The 21,339-nt window shown below is 48.7% G+C and overlaps 1 protein-coding gene across 1 annotated transcript in view; it reads right to left on the bottom strand.

Annotated features, from left to right (window-relative positions):
- LOC115081603 (E3 ubiquitin-protein ligase TRIM39-like) overlaps positions 1-18,224 on the bottom strand; it is a 112,248-nt gene extending 94,024 nt beyond the window's left edge. The window contains exons 1-3 of the mRNA XM_029586029.1: positions 18,197-18,224; positions 16,188-16,283; positions 15,517-15,747 (exon numbers count right to left, since the gene is read on the bottom strand). Of these exons, the coding sequence (XP_029441889.1) occupies positions 15,517-15,747; positions 16,188-16,271 (315 nt within the window). The 5' untranslated portion in view covers positions 16,272-16,283; positions 18,197-18,224. The remainder of the gene's footprint in view (positions 1-15,516; positions 15,748-16,187; positions 16,284-18,196) is intronic.
- Between the last annotated feature and the right edge of the window lie 3,115 nt (positions 18,225-21,339).

The following is a 21,339-nucleotide window of genomic DNA, read 5'->3' as shown; positions in this document are numbered from 1 at the left end:
TTCCGTTCTTGGGATACATTGTCTCCTCGTGTGGCTTCCAGATGGACCCTGAAAAAGTTGCAGCCATCACCAATTGGCCTCGTCCGTCTGGCCTGAAGGCCCTACAGCGCTTCCTTGGCTTCGCCAACTTTTACAGGCATTTTATACCTCATTACTCCCGGAAGGTAGCTCCTCTCACCACGCTTACCCGCAAAGGAGTCAACGCCCACGATTGGCTTACTACCGCCTCCATCACCTTCGAGGAATTAAAGCAAGCATTCTTAGAAGCATCTTGCTTACGTCACCCGGATCCACGACGCCCCTTCATCGTGGAGGTCGATGCTTCTAATTTAGCGGTCGGAGCCGTCCTTAGTCAACACGATACTTCTGGCAAGTTAATGCCATGTTCCTACTTTTCCAAAAAATTCTCGCCTGCCGAATGTAATTACGGCATCGGAGACAAGGAACTTTTAGCCATCAAGCTAGCCTTCGAGGAATGGAGGCAGTGGCTAGAAGGAGCTAACCATCCGGTGACCGTGTACACAGACCATAAGAATTTACTGTATTTAGCCCAAGCTCAACGACTGAATCCCCGGCAAGCGAGATGGTCACTTTTCTTCAGTCGCTTCAATTTCATCCTCAAGTATCGACCGGCAGAGAAGAATGTTCGAGAAGATGCCCTGTCTCGCACCACACAGCTGGAGGAAGAGGAGGATCCTCCGCAACCTATCTTGGATCCTGCATGTGTTCAACTAACTACCACCCTCGCTCAACTCTACAAGTAAAACTCCTGTCCCGAAAAGGCTCCGAAAGAAAGTTTTGTCTTGGGGGCATGATTCGTTGTCCGGGGGACACGCCGGCAGACACAGAACATTGGACCTCATAAATCGCTTTTATTGGTGGCCTGGGCTTCGACGTGACGTCTCGCTCTAAGTTAACTCCTGCCCCACCTGCGCCCTGCAAAAACCACTGACTGGGCCTAAGAGAGGTTTACTGCAACCGTTACTGGTGCCTACGGAACCCTGGACACATATAGCCACGGACTTTGTGGTAGAACTTCCGCCTTCCCAAGGCAAGACTGTGGTATGGGTCACTGTGGACCGCTTTTCTAAAATGGCTCACTTCGTGCCCTTACCCAAACTACCCTCCGCTACTGAGCTGGCTTCTCTGTTCACGCACCATGTGTTTCGCATCCATGGCCTGCCCCAAGACATCGTGTCTGACAGAGGCCCACAGTTCACGGCCAGATACTGGAGGGCCTTATGCAAGAAATTTAAGATCCAGTTGAGTTTCTCCACCGCCTTCCACCCGCAAAGTAACGGTCAAACGGAACGCATGAATCGCTCATTAAAGTTGTTCTTACGAGCATTTATCAATCACAAACAGGACAATTGGGTGGATCTTCTACCTTGGGCAGAGTTTGCCTACAATAATCAAATACATACGGCGACAGGGAAGTCGCCCTTCCAAATTGTGTATGGCAAGCAACTTAAGCCACCTTTGCCCTTGCCTGTACCCACCTCTTCACCTGCTGCTCAGTTAACCGCTGACCAACTGGGTAGACTTTGGACCTCCACTCAACGCCGACTTCAGAAAGTCGCACGCACTTCTAAACGCTACTATGATCGACACCGGAAACCCGCAATCTCTTTTCTCCCTGGCGATCGTGTGTAGCTTAGTACAAAAAACATCCATTTAAGACAACCCTCCAAGAAGCTGTCACCCAAGTTCTGTGGTCCCTTTCGCGTAGCAGAAAGGGTAGGTCTGGTCTCCTATCGCCTACGGCTTCCTATCACTCTACGCATCCATGATGTCTTCCACGTCTCCCTGTTGAAACCAGTGATTCTCTCCAGGTTTCATCCCAAACCACTTGAAGCCGGTTCCACTCCCACAGCTGAGGATCCCACATTTCAGGTACGAGAGGTTCTGGATGCTCGATTTGCCAACAGGCGGTGGGAATACTTGCTGGCATGGGAGGGTTGTGGGAACGAGGACAATACGTGGGAGCCTGCCCGCAATATCCTGGACAAAACCCTCCTGCGGCAGTTCCATCTAGACCATCCTGACAGGCCGAGTCCTTTAAAGAGGGGGCGTAAGGGGAGAGGGTACTGTTGCGGTCCTGGTCGCTAGGCTAGCGACCGGGTCCTTACCTTTTTCTCGGGTCCCCCACTCCCGCCGCGATCCACAGCTCCGGGGGCCGACTCAACCGCGTGGCAGTGGCTCTCTCCACGTGGAGACACCGCTGAGGCCTGTGCCAGACTCCTCCCCCCGCCGGGGAACGTGCGCGCTCGAAGGAGCCTCTTTTCTAGGTCCAGCACCCGGAAGTGCTGAACCGCCCCTTTTTGACGTCAGACGCTGGCTGGCTATTTAAACCGGCGTCTGCCTCCCTTACCTTGCCTTTGCAACGAGGTCACTCCTATGAGTGCTTAGTTGCTTCCAGCTCTGGTTCCTGCTTGTTCCAGCCGTGCCTTGCTTCCAGCTCCGGTTCCTGCTTGGTCCAGCCGTGCCTTGCTTCCAGCTCCGGTTCCTGCTTGGTCCAGCCGTGCCTTGCTTCTAGCTCCGGTTCCTGCTTGGTCCAGCCGTGCCTTGCTTCCAGCTCTGGTTCTTGCTGATTCCAGCCGTGCCTTGCTTCCAGCCCTGGTTCCAAGCTTGCCTGACTCAGCCTCGACCCTCGGACTTCTTCACGATTCTTCTTGTCTTCAGCCAGCCACGACCCTCGGACTTCTTCACGATTCTTCTTGTCTTCAGCCAGCCACGACCCTCGGACTTCTTCACGATTCTCCTGTCTTCAGCCAGCCTCGACCTTCGGACTCCACCGGATCTCCTAAGTCCCAGTGACCCGGACCCCTACGGGCTCCTCCTGGGGGGTCTCGGGTTTCCAGGGCGAAGACTTCACCAATCCGCTCCAGCTTGGCTCCGCCTCCTGGCTCATTATCAACTATTGGAGTTTGTCTCCAATCAGCCGGCCCAAGGGTCCACTAATTGACTCTCTTCATAACAGCTAGAGCAGTGGATTTATTTATTATTCCTCTTCCAGTCATTAATTCAAATTTGATCATGTTATGATCACTATTGCCAAGTGGCCCCACCACCGTTACCTCTCTCACCAAATCCTGCATTCCACTAAGAATTAAATCTAAAATAGCTCCCTCTCTCATTGGTGCCTGAACCAATTGCTCCATGAAGCAGTCATTTATTACATCCAGGAACTTTGTCTCTTGCAAGTCCTGATGCCACATTTACCCAGTCAAAATTGGGGTAATTGAAATCTCCCATTATTACTGTGCTGCCAAATTGGTTAGCTTCCCTTATTTCTCTTAGCATTTCATTGTCCAGCTGATCATTTTGTCCAGGTGGCTGGTAGTATACCCCTATCACTATACTCTTACACACACGAGATTTCTACCCATATAGATTCTACTGAGCATTTAGTCTCTTGTATGATCTTTATCCTGTTGGACTCTATACCCTCCCGGACATAAAATGCCACACCTGTTACGATCCTGCCCGCGAGGAGCGCGGGCAGGCCCTCACCTCCACGCGGCTAGTCGGGCCGCTGACGCTGCTGACGCTACGGCGGTCCCTCCTGGGCGTCCGGGCTCCTCCCCGGCCGTCTTCTGCTCCGTGCAGCGGGGCCGACCCGCCGCGAGCGCTTCCTCGTGGACGGGACCCCCGCTGTCTCTCCGTGCTCTGCCGCTCCTGGGGTCTCAGCCGGCAGGGAGGGCGTCCCTGCCGGTGCCCGTCGCTGCAGTCCGGGTCCTTGGCCGGCAGGGAGGCCGTCCCTGCCGGTGCCTGCAGCTCTCCGCCTTGCCTGCGGTCTGCAACCGCTCTTCCTGCCTCCCTGCAACCAGCCTTACCTCTCTGCCTGCAGTCTGCTTCAGCTACCGGCTTGTCCCACAGCCTGCCATCTCTCCAGCTCCAGGGCAGGCCTGCTTCGCTGCTTGCCTGCTTCCATGGGTCCTCCACGTGGCTGAGGACGCCACCAGCTTCCAGCACTCATCTCTCCAGCTTCCTAGGGCGCGAGCGCGCGCCTTTCGTCTGTTCTTCAAGGGCCAGCCAGGTGTGGCCCCTGCTGGCTCCTCCCTGGGCGTTGTCCACCTCAGCTCTACAAAGGGATTCAACGTTCAGTCTGTCTTTGCCTTCGCAAGGAGTTGGTCACTCCTGAGATCCTCGTTCCAGGAGATGCCTTGTGTTCCAGCCTTCTGCAAGGTCCAGTGTTCCATGTTTTCCGTCGAAGCTTCTTGTCCAGTTGTTCCAGTCCTGATGTTTCCAGTTGTTCCAGTCCTGAAGTTTGCTTGTTCCTGTTCCTGCCTTGAGGTCTGATTTCTAATCCGGTATCCATGGTCCAGCCCAGATATTACAAGCCTTGTACCTTGATCCTGAAACTCGCCTGAAAGCTAAGTACCTTGCCTTGAATCTCCTGAAAGCTAGCACCTTGATCCTGTGTCTTCCAATGTCCTGGTACCTCGCGGCAAGCCACGCCGTGGTCCGTGACCAGCCCTCGGGGTGGGCTAGTTAGGGCCATCTGTGATGCAAGCCATGTACCTCGTTTCTAAGTCTCTGAGAAGTCCTTGTCCTTGATCCTGTTACCTGCCTAGACTGCCGGTGTGCAGCAAACTTGTTTCTTCCCTTTTGCCTTGATGTCGGTGCCTGATCCAGTTCCTAATCCAGTCCCAGATGTTTTGCCCTTTGTCCTCGTCTGGCTCCTGAGCCTTCTGGCCTGTTGGGCCCTGGAGTGGCCAACAGGTGGGATTCATCCCTATGCTTTGGAGCTTCCCTTCCTGCCAGCCGACGGGGCTTCGGATGTCAGTATCCCAGCATCGGAGTTCGCTTCGCCTGGATCTCTCCTGCATTCTCCCGTTCTCTGCATGGTCCGTGACCTGCCCTCCAAGGCAGTGTTGGGGGCGTGTGGGACAGGGTGGCCTTTGACTCAGGAGTGGTCTGAGCGGGGTGCCCTGAGGGACAGTGCCCATGTCTTCCTTCAGCCCTTGTTCCTGAGTCTACATCTGCACCTTCAGTACCTCGCTTCTGAACCTACCTCTGCATCCTCAGTACCTCGCTTCTGAGTCTTCGTCTGCACTCCCAGTACCTTGTCTCTGAGTCTACGTCAGCACGCCTAGTATCCAGTCTCTGAGTCTACGTCTGCACTCCCAGCACCCTGCTTCCGAGTCTACGTCTGCACTTCCAGTCCCTGCTTCTGAGTCTCGTCTGAATCTATGTTCCAGTCTTCGCTGTCCTGGCCTCCATCCGGCCTGCCGCTTCGTGCCGTACCCTGCGGCAGGTCCGAAAGGGCTGGGAACAGTCGGAGGACTGTTCACAAGACCAACATTGCGTTGTTGGGTCTTCCGAAGCGTGCAGGTCCAGAGGAGGGCCTGTCGCCTGGTCATCACTCCAGTCTTGCTTCCGTCCTACCCATGCTTGGGCATGCCACGCCTCCCGCGGCCCTCTTCAGAATCCTCTGGGGTCGAGCCGCGGCCCAAGGACACACCTCTCTCAGGAAGTGGGATTGCTCTCCGAGTGCTCCGCAACAACACCCCCACCAAGTTGATCCTCCCTGTCATTGCGATATAATTTGCACCCTGATATAGCACTGTCCCATTGGTTATCCTTCTTCCACCAGGTCTCGGTGATGCCAATTATGTCAATGTCATCATTTGCTGCTATACACGCTAACTCTCCCATCTTACTTCTTAGACTTCTGGCATTGGCATACAGACAGTTCAACGTGTGTTTTTTGTTTGTATTAACAACCTGCTTTTCAGTTGTTAGGGATAATTTGGAATCCTTTAGCTCAGGTTATTCTTTACTTATAGGCACATGGACTACTTTTCCTTTTATTGGAACCTCTCTCTTGAGATGCCCTATCCTTCAAAGAAACAAGAGATTTCCCCTTTGTTCAAGTTTAAAACTGCTCTATCTCCTTTTTAAAACTTAGCGCCCACAGCCTGGTTCCACTCTGGTTAAAGTGGAGCCCATCCCTTCGGAAGAGACTCCCCTTCCCCAAAAGGTTGCCCAGTTCCTTACAAAACTGAATCCCTCTTCCTTGCACCATCGTCTCATCCACGCATTGAGACTCCGGAGCTCTGCCTGCCTCTGGTGACCTGCGCGTGGAACAGGGAGCATTTCAGAGAATGCTACCCTGGAGGTTCTGGATTTAATCTTTCTACCTAAGAGCCTAAATTTGGCTTCCAGAACCTCCCTCCCACATTTTCCTATGTCGTTGGTGCCCACATGTACCACGACAGCTGGCTCCTCCCCAGCACTGTCTAAAATCCTATCTAGGTGACGCGTGAGGTCCGCCACCTTCTTCCAGTCAGGCAAATTACCAGGCGGTCCTCACGTCCACCAGCCACCCTGCTATCTACATTTCTATTAATTGAATCACCAACTATGATTGCCGGCCTAACCCTTGCCTCCTGGGCAGTAGCCCTGGGAGATTTGTCCTCAGTGCGAGAGGACAATACATCACCTGGAGAGCAGATCCTTGCTACAGGGGCTGTGGAGTTTCAAGCCTGGATCATGCCCTGTGACCTCTGGAGACCTCGCCCAGAGGCCTTTGGGTAAGATATTTTTATGAGTCTTCCTGTCCTCTTTTGCTGCCAGAAGTGCAGGGGCTCTGGAAGCCTGGAACATGCCCTGTAACCTCTGGAGTCCTTGCCCTGTGACTGCTGGATAGGATATGTAGATGAGGCTTCCGGTCCTCTTCTGGTGGAAGGGGTGCAGGCCTCGGGAAGCCTGGAACATGCTCTGTAAACTCTGGAGTCCTTGCCCTGTGACTGCTGGATAGGATATGTAGATGAGGCTTCTGGTCCTCTTCTGGTGGAAGGGGTGCAGGCCTCTGGAAGACAGGATTGCTCGCTGTGACCTCTGGAGTCCTTGATCTGGGGCTGCTGGATAGGATATGTAGATGATGCTTCCGGTCCTCTTCTGGTACAAGGGGTTCGGGCCTTTGGAAACCTGGATCGCATCCTGTGACCTCTGGAGTCCTTGCTCTGTGACTGCTGGATAGGATATCTGGATGAGCCTTCCTTACTTCTGGTGGAAGGGGTGCAGGCCTCTGGAATCCTGGATGTCTCGCTGTGACCTCTGGAGTCCTTGCCCTCTTGCTGCTGGATAGGATATGTAGATGAGCCTTCCTGACCTCTTCTGGTGGAAGGGGTGCAGGGGCTCTGGAAGCCTGGATCGCACCCTGTGACCTCTGGAGTCCTTGCCCTGGGGCTGCTGGATAGGATATGTAGATGAGCCTTCCTGACCTCTTCTGGTGGAAGGGGTGCAGGGGCTCTGGAAGCCTGGATCGCACCCTGTGACTTCTGGAGTCCTTGCTCTGGGGCTGCTGGATAGGATATGTAGATGAGGCTTCTGGTCCTCTTCTGGTGGAAGGGGTGCAGGCCTCTGGAAGCCTGGATCACACCCTGTGACCTCTGGAGTCCTTACCCTGGGGCTGCTGGATAGGATATGTAGATGATGCTTCCAGACCTCTTCTGGTGGAAGGGGTGAAGGCCTCTGGAAGCCTGGATCGCTCGCTTTGACCTTAAGGGTAATTAATGTTGTACTGGTCTGGTGATAACACCTGATGTGATGCTTAAACAAGTTCAAAGTAAGATATTCAGTTGTATTCAGAGAAAGAGACCCCGAGGGTGGCAAAACTGATTCTTCAAAAACTAGAGATCTAGGGGGGTGGAGGTGCCTAATTTTCAAAACTGTTTTGTGACCTCTCTGTTGAAATCTTTAGAGGAAAGGCCTGGGGAATCCGCACTCAAACAGTGGCAGGAACTGAACAAGAATTGCTGGAGACGTTCCCTCAGTGGCTCCCCTTGCTTATGTGGTAGAGTGAGAGACCCGAGATGCTTCTCCAATCTATTCCCGATGTCACTAAAGATCTGGGACAAGGGTGGATTGCAGGAAAATATCAGCCCGGGGGATTTCATTCAAAACCGACCCACAAGATACCTGTCTGACTCCCTTGTGCATTTTCCCTGCAGCAGTGTTTCAACATTTCCCAAAAGCTCGCCAAACTGACGCTTCACAGGTAGATCATGTGACCTGGAGCCTGGAAGAACTGAGCCAAAACATCTCCAACATAAATGTCACATTTTTCCTAAATAACTAAGTCATAGAATACGCCCTAGACCAGAGGTGAGCAAACGGAGCTGCGGGCCCTCTTCCATCAATGCAATCAGTTGCCATCCGCCCGCGAGTCTGGTTCCATCCCGCATAATTATATCTTGCATTCCTGATCTGGGATTAAAGTCTTTTGTCAACCAATCAGCTCATGAACCAGTTGCCAAGTAATGTGACATCCACACTGCCAGCCAGGGTCAGATGCACACAGAGTCTCTCAGACACAGACTCTTGCCCTCAGTGTACGGGTGTGTGATAGAGAAAGTGTGTGCATGGGTGTATTTATGTGTCAGGGAGAAAGACACCCACAGCCTCACTCTCTCTCTGAAACACACATTCTGTCATTGTACTGCTGCTGCTCATCTGCTCACACAGTGAGCACCTCTGCTTCAGTACTGCCACAGGATTATCTAAAAAGGTTTTGCTCGCTGCCAGCCACAGCCAGTTGACCCTTTCAGGAGGAGAGCCCAGCCTACAGACGCCTCCCCAGCATTGCATTGGCACTTCCTCTTGTCTCACTCCATCCCTTTTTGTGACTGTAGCTCGCCTCCACTTCTCCATACCCCCACCACCATTCCAGTGCATTCCCATTGACTGAGTGCTACAGAGTCTGCTGCTTTTATAGTTCCCCAGCTCTGCACTGCCTTCCTACTCTGTTACAACAGGCCCTAAAACACCAATACACCTGATATTAGAATAACAGAACAAGCCAAGCTGTTATAGATCCCTGCGCTAGCAGAATACCTCATCTCAGTCACACATGCAGAATACACAGACCCTCACCAAACACAGAATAAAGAGACAATAAAGCTGAACTGGAAACATGCAAACAAAAACTGAAATGGAAACCATAACAAGACAGACTCCGTATGCAGTGCAACGACAGAAAAACAGAAACATCACCATTCCTCATTAAACATCAAACAAAATCAAGATATGATAATAGTAAAGCCATACTCATAAAAAGAATAAATATCTCAAAGCAGCTGATGAACAGATCATTGAATGATTAAAAATATATAGCACTGGAAAATTAAAACAAAAAACAATCAGTAAAGTATTTCAAACCAGCAGACGCATCAAATGACACCCAATAATTAAAACTAAGGCTATAAAAAAATCCTCTGCTCTCCATACCTGGGACCTTTAGGCTCCAGTCACCCTCAGATTGTCATGGATTAGTCAGGGATAGGAGGTGAGCACAAACTTTCTCCTCTCTCTTATATATACACACTTTCTAACATATATGCTCATTCTCACACAGACTCCCTTATATTTTCTCTCACACACACACGCTCACTGTTTTAAATAGTCCTCTTGCTCACAAAAATGCTCATTGGCGTGCTCGATCTCTCTCACTCACATACGTGTTCATGGCTCACTCAGGCTTGCTCACACTCATGCTCTGGAAAACACAGTAAGCCTGACTATTATGCATTGCAGCAATGGAACATATCTAGAGGACATATATTAAACAATTATATTCCAAAGATCTTTTATTACATAAATTATTACAAAAACAATTTATTAAACCTGTATCTAATACAAAGGATCACCTATCTAAACGGTCACATAATCCATAAAATAACATACAATCATTCCATTTCATACATACTCAACAAACATACCCAATCATATCTTCACCATAAAAACCCACAACCTGCAAAATTCAATTAATAATGTTTAACACATATTATTGCATATTATCACCATTAGAGCCTCATTCCCGTGTAGCACTACTACCTCATAATTTTACAGCAATATATATTTTTAAACTCAACGCCTTGAAGTGCTCAGGAAACGGCGGTCAGTGAAGCAGTATCACGTTGGATATAGTCATGGTGATGGTTTTAAGATATTGAGCTGAAGCAATGTATGTTGGTATGTTGATGTAAGAATAGGTTTGTTACCAGATAGCTGACCGGATGGAGTTTTTGGTTTAAGGATTTAATTAGTTAAAGGTAGTTTAATATGCACGATATATATTTTATAGGATCCCATCTTTGTGTGGCAATGATTTAACACCATATGGAAGAAGTGAACAACAGAAGTATAACAGCTGTAATTTGTTTACATAAAGAAGGATTTCAGCCTGCAATTATATAAAGTCCCTGAGGAAGCCCGTGGTTACGGGCGAAACGAGATCGTCGTTGGGTTATGAGTAATGGGTTACGAATAATATAGGCGTTGAGTTTAAATATATATATTGCTGTAAAATTATGAGGTAGTAGTGCTACACGGGAATGAGGCTCTAATGGTGATAATATGCAATAATATGTGTTAAACATTATTAATTGAATTTTGCAGGTTGTGGGTTTTTATGGTGAAGATATGATTGGGTATGTTTGTTGAGTATGTATGAAATGGAATGATTGTATGTTATTTTATGGATTATGTGACCGTTTAGATAGGTGATCCTTTGTATTAGATAGAGGTTTAATAAATTGTTTTTGTAATAATTTATGTAATAAAAGATCTTTGGAATATAATTGTTTAATATATGTCCTCTAGATATGTTCATGTTTATACAATAGGGATAGAGGAACTGCATGATCATAGTTTACCTGTTGCAGCAATGGAAAACAGAAACATCATTCCTAAAACAACATTAAGCAATAAAGTAAGAAATATAAAATATCATTCATAATATTAAAACAATACTAAAAAAAAGAATAAATATGTCAAGTAGGCAACATCCATCGAACATCAAGTAATTATCATAAGTTTTTTCTAATATTTCCTAAAAGTCAAGTATTTCAAACAGCAGACACATGAAATAATCCCCCAAATTTAAAATAATGGGATTAAAAATCCATACCTGGAATCATTTGGTTTCCAGTCACCCACAGATTGTTGTGGATTGGGATGGGGACCTCACAATATTTACTTCTCTCCACCTCCCCAACAAACACACATGCTGTCACACACACAGGCTCACTCTCACTCACATACACGCTGTCACATACACCAGGCTCTGTTACTCTCTCTTACACACACACACACACACACACACACAGTCTCAAGCTCTCAGACACATACAGGCCCTCTCAGTCTGTCAATCATACGCAGTCTCTCACACATACACAGGCTCCGTCGTACGTTCATAAACATGCAGATTCTCTTGCACACACACACACACGTGCAGTCTCCCTCTCATACACACATATAGCTTTATAGCTTTCAGGCCGCCCCCTTCTTCTGGCCTTCCCTTTCTAGGCTGAGGGATGGCAGCGCTGCTCCTCAATGCTGGAAGGCAGGTGGAAGAAGGTAACTGCTACACGCGGCTCCTGTAGGGTGACCAACGTTTTCACAGACCTGAACTGGTCACTTGAGGACTGGGGAGGGGGGGGGGAGAGGTCAGAAGGTGTCCTTTCCCTCCTTCTCATTTGTATATATGTGTTCCCACTCCCCGTGAACCATACTGAGGGCCCTCCAGGTCCTGATATTTATGCTTTCTCCCTCACAAATGTCCATGTTCTTTCTCTCACGCACATTTTCTCTCCCTCCTCACTCATACCCATGATCTCATCTCTCTGTCACACACACACATACTCTCTCCCTCTCTCACATACACATTCTCTCTCCCTCCTCACTCATACCTATGATCTCATCTCTCTGTCACAAACACACATATTCTCTCCCCCTCTCTCAAACACACATTCTCTCTCCCTCCTCACTCATACCCATGATCTCATCTCTATGTCACACACACACACATACTCTCTCCCTCTCTCACATACACATTCTCTCTCCCTCCTCCCTCTCACCCATGATCTCATCTCTCTGTCACAAACACACATACTCTCTCCCCCTCTCTCACACCTATGTTCTCATCTCTCTATCTCACACACTCATACTCTCTCTCCCTCTCTCATACACATAAATTTCTCTCCCACTTTCTCCCACTCACATACATGCTCTCTCACTCTTTCATACACACATGGCCTGCCCTCCTCATTTTTTTCCTGACTGGGGCACTACCGATGTCCCAAGAAACAGGAATGGGGAGAGAGGGGCAGGGGAAGCTGAAGATCAGAGAAATACTCCCCTCACCCCCCAGCAAAGGGGCAACTTTATCTGAAGGGAGGTCAGAGCTGGACTCTAGATAGGAGGACAGTGGTGCACAGGTCGATTGCAGCATAGCAAGGCCCCGTGTGTAGTTAGCAGGCAACAGCACAGATGACCACAGTGGTGGCACCAGTACGGACTCGCATGGACATAGAAACATAGAAATGACGGCAGAAGAAGACCAAACGGCCCATCCAGTCTGCCCAGCAAGCTTCACATTTTTTTCTCATACTTATCTGTTTCTCTTAGCTCTTTGGTTCTATTTCCCTTCCACCCCCACCATTAATGTAGAGAGCAGTGATGGAGCTGCAACCAAGTGAAATATCAAGCTTGATTAGTTAGGGGTAGTAGGGGTAGTAACCGCCGCAATAAGCAAGCTACACCCATGTTTATTTGTTTTACCCAGACTGTGTTATTCAGCCCTTATTGGTTGTTTTTCTTCTCCCCTGCCGTTGAAGCAGGGAGCTATGCTGGATATGCGTGTAGTATCAGTTTTTCTTCTCCCCTGCCGTTGAAGTAGAGAGCTATGCTGGATATGCGTGAAGTATCAGTTTTTCTTCTCCCCTGCGGTTGAAGCAGGATATGCATTGAAAGTGAAGTATCAGGCTTATTTGGTTTGGGGTAGTAACCGCCGTAACAAGCCAGCTACTCCCCGCTTTGTGAGTGCGAATCCTTTTTTCTTCTCCCCTGCCGTTGAAGCAGAGAGCTATGCTGGATATGCGTGAAGTATCAGTTTTTCTTCTCCCCTGCCGTTGAAGCAGAGAGCTATGCGTGAAGTATCAGTTTTTCTTCTCCCCTGCTGTTGAAGCAGAGAGCTATGCTGGATATGTATTGAAAGTGAAGTATCAGGCTTATTTGGTTTGGGGTAGTAACCGCCGTAACAAGCCAGCTACTCCCCACTTTGTGAGTGCGAATCCTTTTTTCCACATTTCCTCTTGCTGTTGTAGCTTAGAGTGATGTTGGAGTCACAGTAACCATGTGTATGTTTATTGAATAAGGGTATTATCTCCAGGCAGTAGCCGTCATTCTGGCGAGCCACCCACTCTTTATTGACGGCCTCTTGATTTTATGGATCCACAGTGTTTATCCCACGCCCCTTTGAAGTCCTTCACAGTTCTGGTCTTCACCACTTCCTTCGGAAGGGCATTCCAGGCATCCACCACCCTCTCCGTGAAGAAATACTTCCTGACATTGGTTCTGAATCTTCCTCCCTGGAGCTTCAAATCGTGACCCCTGGTTCTGCTGATTTTTTTCCTATGGAAAAGGTTTGTCGTTGTCATTGGATCATTAAAACCTTTCAAGTATCTGAAAGTCTGTATCATATCACCTCTGCTCCTCCTTTCCTCCAGGGTGTACATATTTAGATTCTTCAATCTCTCCTCATAAGTCATTTGATGAAGACCTTCCACCTTTTTGGTCACCCTTCTCTGGACCGCCTCCATCTTGTCTCTGTCTCTTCGGAGATACGGTCTCCAGAACTGAACACAATACTCCAGGTGAGGTCTCACCAAGGACCTGTACAAGGGGATAATCACTTCCCTTTTCTTACTCGATATTCCTCTCTCTATGCAGCCCAGCATTCTTCTGGCTTTAGCTATCGCCTTGTCACATTGTTTTGCCGACTTCAGATCATTAGACACCATCACCCCAAGGTCTCTCTCCTGCTCCGTGCACATCAGCCTTTCTCCCCCCATCGAATACAGTTCATTCGGATTTCCACTCCCCATATGCATGACTTTGCACTTCTTGGCATTGAATGTCAGCTGCCATGTCTTCGACCACTCTTCCATCTTCCTTAAATCCCGTCTCATTCTCTCCACTCCTTCCGGCGTGTCCACTCTGTTGCAGATCTTAGTGTCATCCGCAAAAAGACATACCTTACCTTCTATCCCTTCCGCAATGTCGCTCACAAAGATATTGAAAAGGACCGGTCCCAACACCGATCCCTGCGGTACACCGCTTAAAACTGCTCTCTCTTCAGAGAGAGTTCCATTTACCATCACACATTGTCTTCTGTCCGTCAACCAGTTTGACGGACAGAAGACAATGTGTGATGGTAAATGGAACTCTCTCTGAAGAGAGAGCGGTTTTAAGCGGTGTACCGCAGGGATCGGTGTTGGGACCGGTCCTTTTCAATATCTTTGTGAGCGACATTGCGGAAGGGATAGAAGGTAAGGTATGTCTTTTTGCGGATGACACTAAGATCTGCAACAGAGTGGACACGCCGGAAGGAGTGGAGAGAATGAGACGGGATTTAAGGAAGATGGAAGAGTGGTCGAAGACATGGCAGCTGACATTCAATGCCAAGAAGTGCAAAGTCATGCATATGGGGAGTGGAAATCCGAATGAACTGTATTCGATGGGGGGAGAAAGGCTGATGTGCACGGAGCAGGAGAGAGACATAGGGGAAATCTCCATCACCTGCACGGTGGGGAGAGGGTCTCTCTTTGGGCCACCTCCATGCAGGATCTCATCACAGCAGGAAGCTGGAAAAATCACCTGATCAGAGCGATCGTTCCACGGGGGATGCCCGATACCCCAACAGGCCAACCCGCCCCTGATCGGGGATCCCTACAGAGCAGAGTAGGGAGTTACTGGAAGATGCTCCCTCTGTCTCTGATTTGTTATAATAAATCCTCTCGCAGGACTTACGTCCCAGCTTTCCAAGAGCCGGGACAGGCTGGGGCTTTCAAGACTTGGCTTCTTCTTCCAGAGGAGGAAGATTTACACTTTATTTATTTATTTATTTAAGAGTTTTTATATACCGTCATTAAGTTATTCACCATCACAACGGTTTACAATAAGGCACCAATAAAAATATGGGTCGTACATTACATAGGTGGTGCCAATAGTGTTCGGTAAAAATAAGGCGTTAATTGGGGAGATTAAGTGTAAAATAGTAATATGACCTGAAGGTTGCCTACAGTTAAAAAAAATGTTGGAATAATTCAGTAAGGATTTATAAAATTAGGCAATTGGTGCTTTATGCAGCCGACCACTGATTGCTCCGGTTCTATTCAGATTTGCTGTTTCTTGAATCAAAAGGAGCATTTTTAAGTGGCTGAAAATTCCCCTGAGTGAATGCAGCCAAGACCCACATCTAATTCCTGATCTTACACAATTATAATATCAAGTAATCCTGAAAATCTCCCTGTCTGCACCTATGCACATAATTATTCCTACCTCAGATTCCCACTGATTTATCTGATGTGTTTAGTCTGCCCTATGTATCACTACAGCTGATATTCACAGGGAAATGATTATTTTAGGGTTTTTATATTGTAAGTGAATTCCAGCAGCCCTCATGGCAGATCTGTAACTTCCTTAGAAATCTCTCTGAGCTGTCACCTTCAGTAACTCTGCCGCTGGCTGCTGACTCTTCTCCTCTATCTCGGAGATCAGGAGCTTGATGGAGGAGCTTTGCTCTTCTAGCCGGGTCACATTTTCCCCGATTCTCTGCAGAATCTTCTTCTCTTCCTCCTCCAGGCTGGAGAGGAGGATCCGCTTCTCCTTAGTCAGAAACCGCTGCATCTCCTCAAAGTCAGACTCAACCCTCCGTCTCTTGATCTCTGTCTGGCTCTGCATGGAACAAAGAGATGGAAATCTCAGTAACACGGCCCTGGTTTAGGTGCACAGAGCTCTGGATGCAGCTCCTGCAATGAACAAGGAATCTCTGCTGTTCCCAGAGCCCTCCTGAGCTTTGTGTCACCCGAGGATCCACCACCAGAAACTGCGTCACAGCTCTCAGGAGTCAATCAAAAGCTACAAATATCAAATGCTTATATCAGAGGAAAGTTATCTCTCACTTCACACGTGGTTAAGGGGTAAATGTACATCCTGGAGTGCAACTGGTTAAAAAGCATCAGGCCCGAGGGAGAGAGCGGAAATGATCCCCAATCTGCCTGTCCTCAGCTAATAAGCACCAGAAATACTCCCAGCCCCTCTGTAACAAGGCAGGATGGATCCTAGGATCCTCTGATTGATCTGGTTCAGGGCACTGATGAGACACAGACACCCACCCTCAGCTCCTCCGCTTTCCTCTCCTCTCTGGATTTAAGCTTCAGAAGATCTTCCAGCTCCTTTCTCACTCGCTCCAAGTGCATTTGGATTTTATTCTGTGAACAATAAACATCTTTGGTTTGAATTTCAATATTATTTTTAAGAACAGAATTTCCACATAAAGACTACATGTGAGATAACATCGCCAGTTTAGATAATCTTTAAAAAGCAGACTGATTTATGAATGTGATAATTAATAATAAAGATACTGACACACACCTTGAATTCCTGCACAGCCTCCTGTATGGGGATCACAGTGTGAGATCTGAGACCCCGGGACACACTGTGATAATAAAGATACTGACACTCACCTTGTATTACTGCACAGCCTCCTGTATGGGGATCACGGTGTGAGATCTGTGACCCCGGGACACACTGTGATAGTAAAGATACTGACACACACCTTGTATTCGTGCACAGCCTCCTGTATGGGGATCACAGTGTGAGATCTGTGACCCCGGGACACACTGTGATAATAAAGATACTGACACACACCTTGTATTCCTGCACAGCCTCCTGTATGGGGATCACGGTGTGAGATCTGTGACCCCCGGGACACACTGTGATAATAAAGATACTGACACTCACCTTGTATTCCTGCACAGCCTCCTGTATGGGGATCACGGTGTGAGATCTGTGACCCCGGGACACACTGTGATAATAAAGATACTGACACACACCTTGTATTCCTGCACAGCCTCCTGTATGGGGATCACGGTGTGAGATCTGTGACCCCGGGACACACTGTGATAATAAAGATACTGACACACACCTTGTATTCCTGCACAGCCTCCTGTATGGGGATCACAGTGTGAGATCTGTGACCCCGGGACACACTGTGATAATAAAGATACTGACACTCACCTTGTATTCCTGCACAGCCTCCTGTATGGGGGTCACAGTGTGAGATCTGTGACCCCGGGACACACTGTGATAATAAAGATACTGACACACACCTTGTATTCCTGCACAGCCTCCTGTATGGGGATCACGGTGTGAGATCTGTGACCCCGGGACACACTGCTGATAATAAAGATACTGACACTCACCTTGTATTCCTGCACAGCCTCCTGTATGGGGATCACAGTGTGAGATCTGTGACCCCGGGACACACTGTGATAATAAAGATACTGACACTCACCTTGTATTCCTGCACAGCCTCCTGTATGGGGATCACAGTGTGAGATCTGTGACCCCGGGACACACTGCGATAATAAAGATACTGACACTCACCTTGTATTCCTGCACAGCCTCCTGTATGGGGATCACAGTGTGAGATCTGTGACCCCGGGACACACTGCGATAATAAAGATACTGACACTCACCTTGTATTCCTGCACAGCCTCCTGTATGGGGATCACAGTGTGAGATCTGTGACCCCGGGACACACTGTGATAATAAAGATACTGACACACACCTTGTATTCCTGCACAGCCTCCTGTATGGGGATCACAGTGTGAGATCTGTGACCCCGGGACACACTGTGATAATAAAGATACTGACACTCACCTTGTATTCCTGCACAGCCTCCTGTATGGGGGTCACAGTGTGAGATCTGTGACCCTGGGACACACTGTGATAATAAAGATACTGACACACACCTTGTATTCCTGCACAGCCTCCTGTATGGGGATCACGGTGTGAGATCTGTGACCCCGGGACACACTGTGATAATAAAGATACTGACACTCACCTTGTATTCCTGCACAGCCTCCTGTATGGGGATCACAGTGTGAGATCTGTGACCCCGGGACACACTGTGATAATAAAGATACTGACACACACCTTGTATTCCTGCACTGCCTCCTGTATGGGGATCACAGTGTGAGATCTGTGACCCCGGGACACACTGTGATAATAAAGATACTGACACACACCTTGTATTACTGCACAGCCTCCTGTATGGGGATCACGGTGTGAGATCTTTGACCCCGGGACACACTGTGATAATAAAGATACTGACACTCACCTTGTATTCCTGCACTGCCTCCTGTATGGGGATCACAGTGTGAGATCTGTGACCCCGGGACATCACTGCTGATAATAAAGACACTGACACACACCTTGTCTTCCTGCACAGCCTCCTGTATGGGGATCACGGTGTGAGATCTGTGACCCCGGGACACACTGTGATAATAAAGATACTGACACTCACCTTGTATTCCTGCACAGCCTCCTGTATGGGGATCACGGTGTGAGATCTGTGACCCCGGGACACACTGTGATAATAAAGATACTGACACTCACCTTGTATTCCTGCACAGCCTCCTGTATGGGGGTCACAGTGTGAGATCTGTGACCCCGGGACACACTGTGATAATAAAGATACTGACACACACCTTGTATTCCTGCACAGCCTCCTGTATGGGGATCACAGTGTGAGATCTGTGACCCCGGGACACACTGTGATAATAAAGATACTGACACTCACCTTGTATTCCTGCACAGCCTCCTGTATGGGGATCACAGTGTGAGATCTGTGACCCCGGGACACACTGCGATAATAAAGATACTGACACTCACCTTGTATTCCTGCACAGCCTCCTGTATGGGGATCACAGTGTGAGATCTGTGACCCCGGGACACACTGTGATAATAAAGATACTGACACACACCTTGTATTCCTGCACAGCCTCCTGTATGGGGATCACAGTGTGAGATCTGTGACCCCGGGACACACTGTGATAATAAAGATACTGACACTCACCTTGTATTCCTGCACAGCCTCCTGTATGGGGGTCACAGTGTGAGATCTGTGACCCTGGGACACACTGTGATAATAAAGATACTGACACACACCTTGTATTCCTGCACAGCCTCCTGTATGGGGATCACGGTGTGAGATCTGTGACCCCGGGACACACTGTGATAATAAAGATACTGACACTCACCTTGTATTCCTGCACAGCCTCCTGTATGGGGGTCACAGTGTGAGATCTGTGACCCCGGGACACACTGTGATAATAAAGATACTGACACACACCTTGTATTACTGCACAGCCTCCTGTATGGGGATCACGGTGTGAGATCTGTGACCCCGGGACACACTGTGATAATAAAGATACTGACACTCACCTTGTATTCCTGCACAGCCTCCTGTATGGGGATCACAGTGTGAGATCTGTGACTCCGGGACACACTGTGATAATAAAGATACTGACACACACCTTGTATTCCTGCACAGCCTCCTGTATGGGGATCACAGTGTGAGATCTGTGACCCCGGGACACACTGTGATAATAAAGATACTGACACACACCTTGTATTCCTGCACAGCCTCCTGTATGGGGATCACAGTGTGAGATCTGTGACCCCGGGACACACTGTGATAATAAAGATACTGACACACACCTTGTATTCCTGCACAGCCTCCTGTATGGGGATCACAGTGTGAGATCTGTGACCCCGGGACACACTGTGATAATAAAGATACTGACACTCACCTTGTATTCCTGCACAGCCTCCTGTATGGGGATCACAGTGTGAGATCTGTGACCCCGGGACACACTGTGATAATAAAGATACTGACACACACCTTGTATTCCTGCACAGCCTCCTGTATGGGGATCACAGTGTGAGATCTGTGACCCCGGGACACACTGTGATAATAAAGATACTGACACACACCTTGTATTCCTGCACAGCCTCCTGTATGGGGATCACAGTGTGAGATCTGTGACCCCGGGACACACTGTGATAATAAAGATACTGACACACACCTTGTATTCCTGCACAGCCTCCTGTATGGGGATCACAGTGTGAGATCTGTGACCCCGGGACACACTGTGATAATAAAGATACTGACACACACCTTGTATTCCTGCACTGCCTCCTGTATGGGGATCACAGTGTGAGATCTGTGACCCCGGGACACACTGTGATAATAAAGATACTGACACACACCTTGTATTCCTGCACAGCCTCCTGTATGGGGATCACAGTGTGAGATCTGTGACCCCGGGACACACTGTGATAATAAAGATACTGACACACACCTTGTATTCCTGCACAGCCTCCTGTATGGGGATCACAGAGTGAGGTCTGTGACCTCGGGACACACTGTGATAATAAAGATACTGACACACACCTTGTATTCCTGCACAGCCTCCTGTATAGGGATCACAGTGTGAGATCTGTGACCCCGGGACACACTGTGATAATAAAGATACTGACACACACCTTGTATTCCTGCACTGCCTCCTGTATGGGGATCACGGTGTGAGATCTGTGACCCCGGGACACACTGTGATAATAAAGATACTGACACACACCTTGTATTCCTGCACAGCCTCCTGTATGGGGATCACGGTGTGAGATCTGTGACCCCGGGACACACTGTGATAATAAAGATACTGACACACACCTTGTATTCCTGCACAGCCTCCTGTATGGGGATCAGGGTGTGAGATCTGTTACCCCGGGACACACTGTGATAATAAAGATACTGACACACACCTTGTATTCCTGCACTGCCTCCTGTATGGGGATCACAGTGTGAGATCTGTGACCCCGGGACACACTGTGATAATAAAGATACTGACACACACCTTGTATTCCTGCACAGCTTCCTGTATGGGGATCATGGTGTGAGATCTGTGACCCCGGGACACACTGTGATAATAAAGATACTGACACACACCTTGTATTCCTGCACAGCCTCCTCTATGGGGATCATGGTGTGAGATCTGTGACCCCGGGACACACTGTGATAATAAAGATACTGACACACACCTTGTATTCCTGCACAGCCTCCTGTATGGGGATCACGGTGTGAGATCTGTGACCCCGGGACACACTGTGATAATAAAGATACTGACACACACCTTGTATTCCTGCACAGCCTCCTCTATGGGGATCAGGGTGTGAGATCTGTGACCCCGGGACACACTGTGATAATAAAGATACTGACACACACCTTGTATTCCTGCACAGCCTCCTCTATGGGGATCATGGTGTGAGATCTGTGACCCCGGGACACACTGTGATAATAAAGATACTGACACACACCTTGAATTCCTGCACAGCCTCCTGTATGGGGATCACGGTGTGAGATCTGTGACCCCGGGACACACTGTGATAATAAACATACTGACACTCACCTTGTATTCCTGC

Source organism: Rhinatrema bivittatum, unplaced genomic scaffold (assembly GCF_901001135.1).
Source record: "Rhinatrema bivittatum unplaced genomic scaffold, aRhiBiv1.1, whole genome shotgun sequence".
Classification (NCBI taxonomy): Eukaryota; Metazoa; Chordata; class Amphibia; order Gymnophiona; family Rhinatrematidae; genus Rhinatrema; species Rhinatrema bivittatum.
Note: the sequence above shows the minus strand (reverse complement) of the source record. Positions and strands in the feature narration are given on the sequence as shown.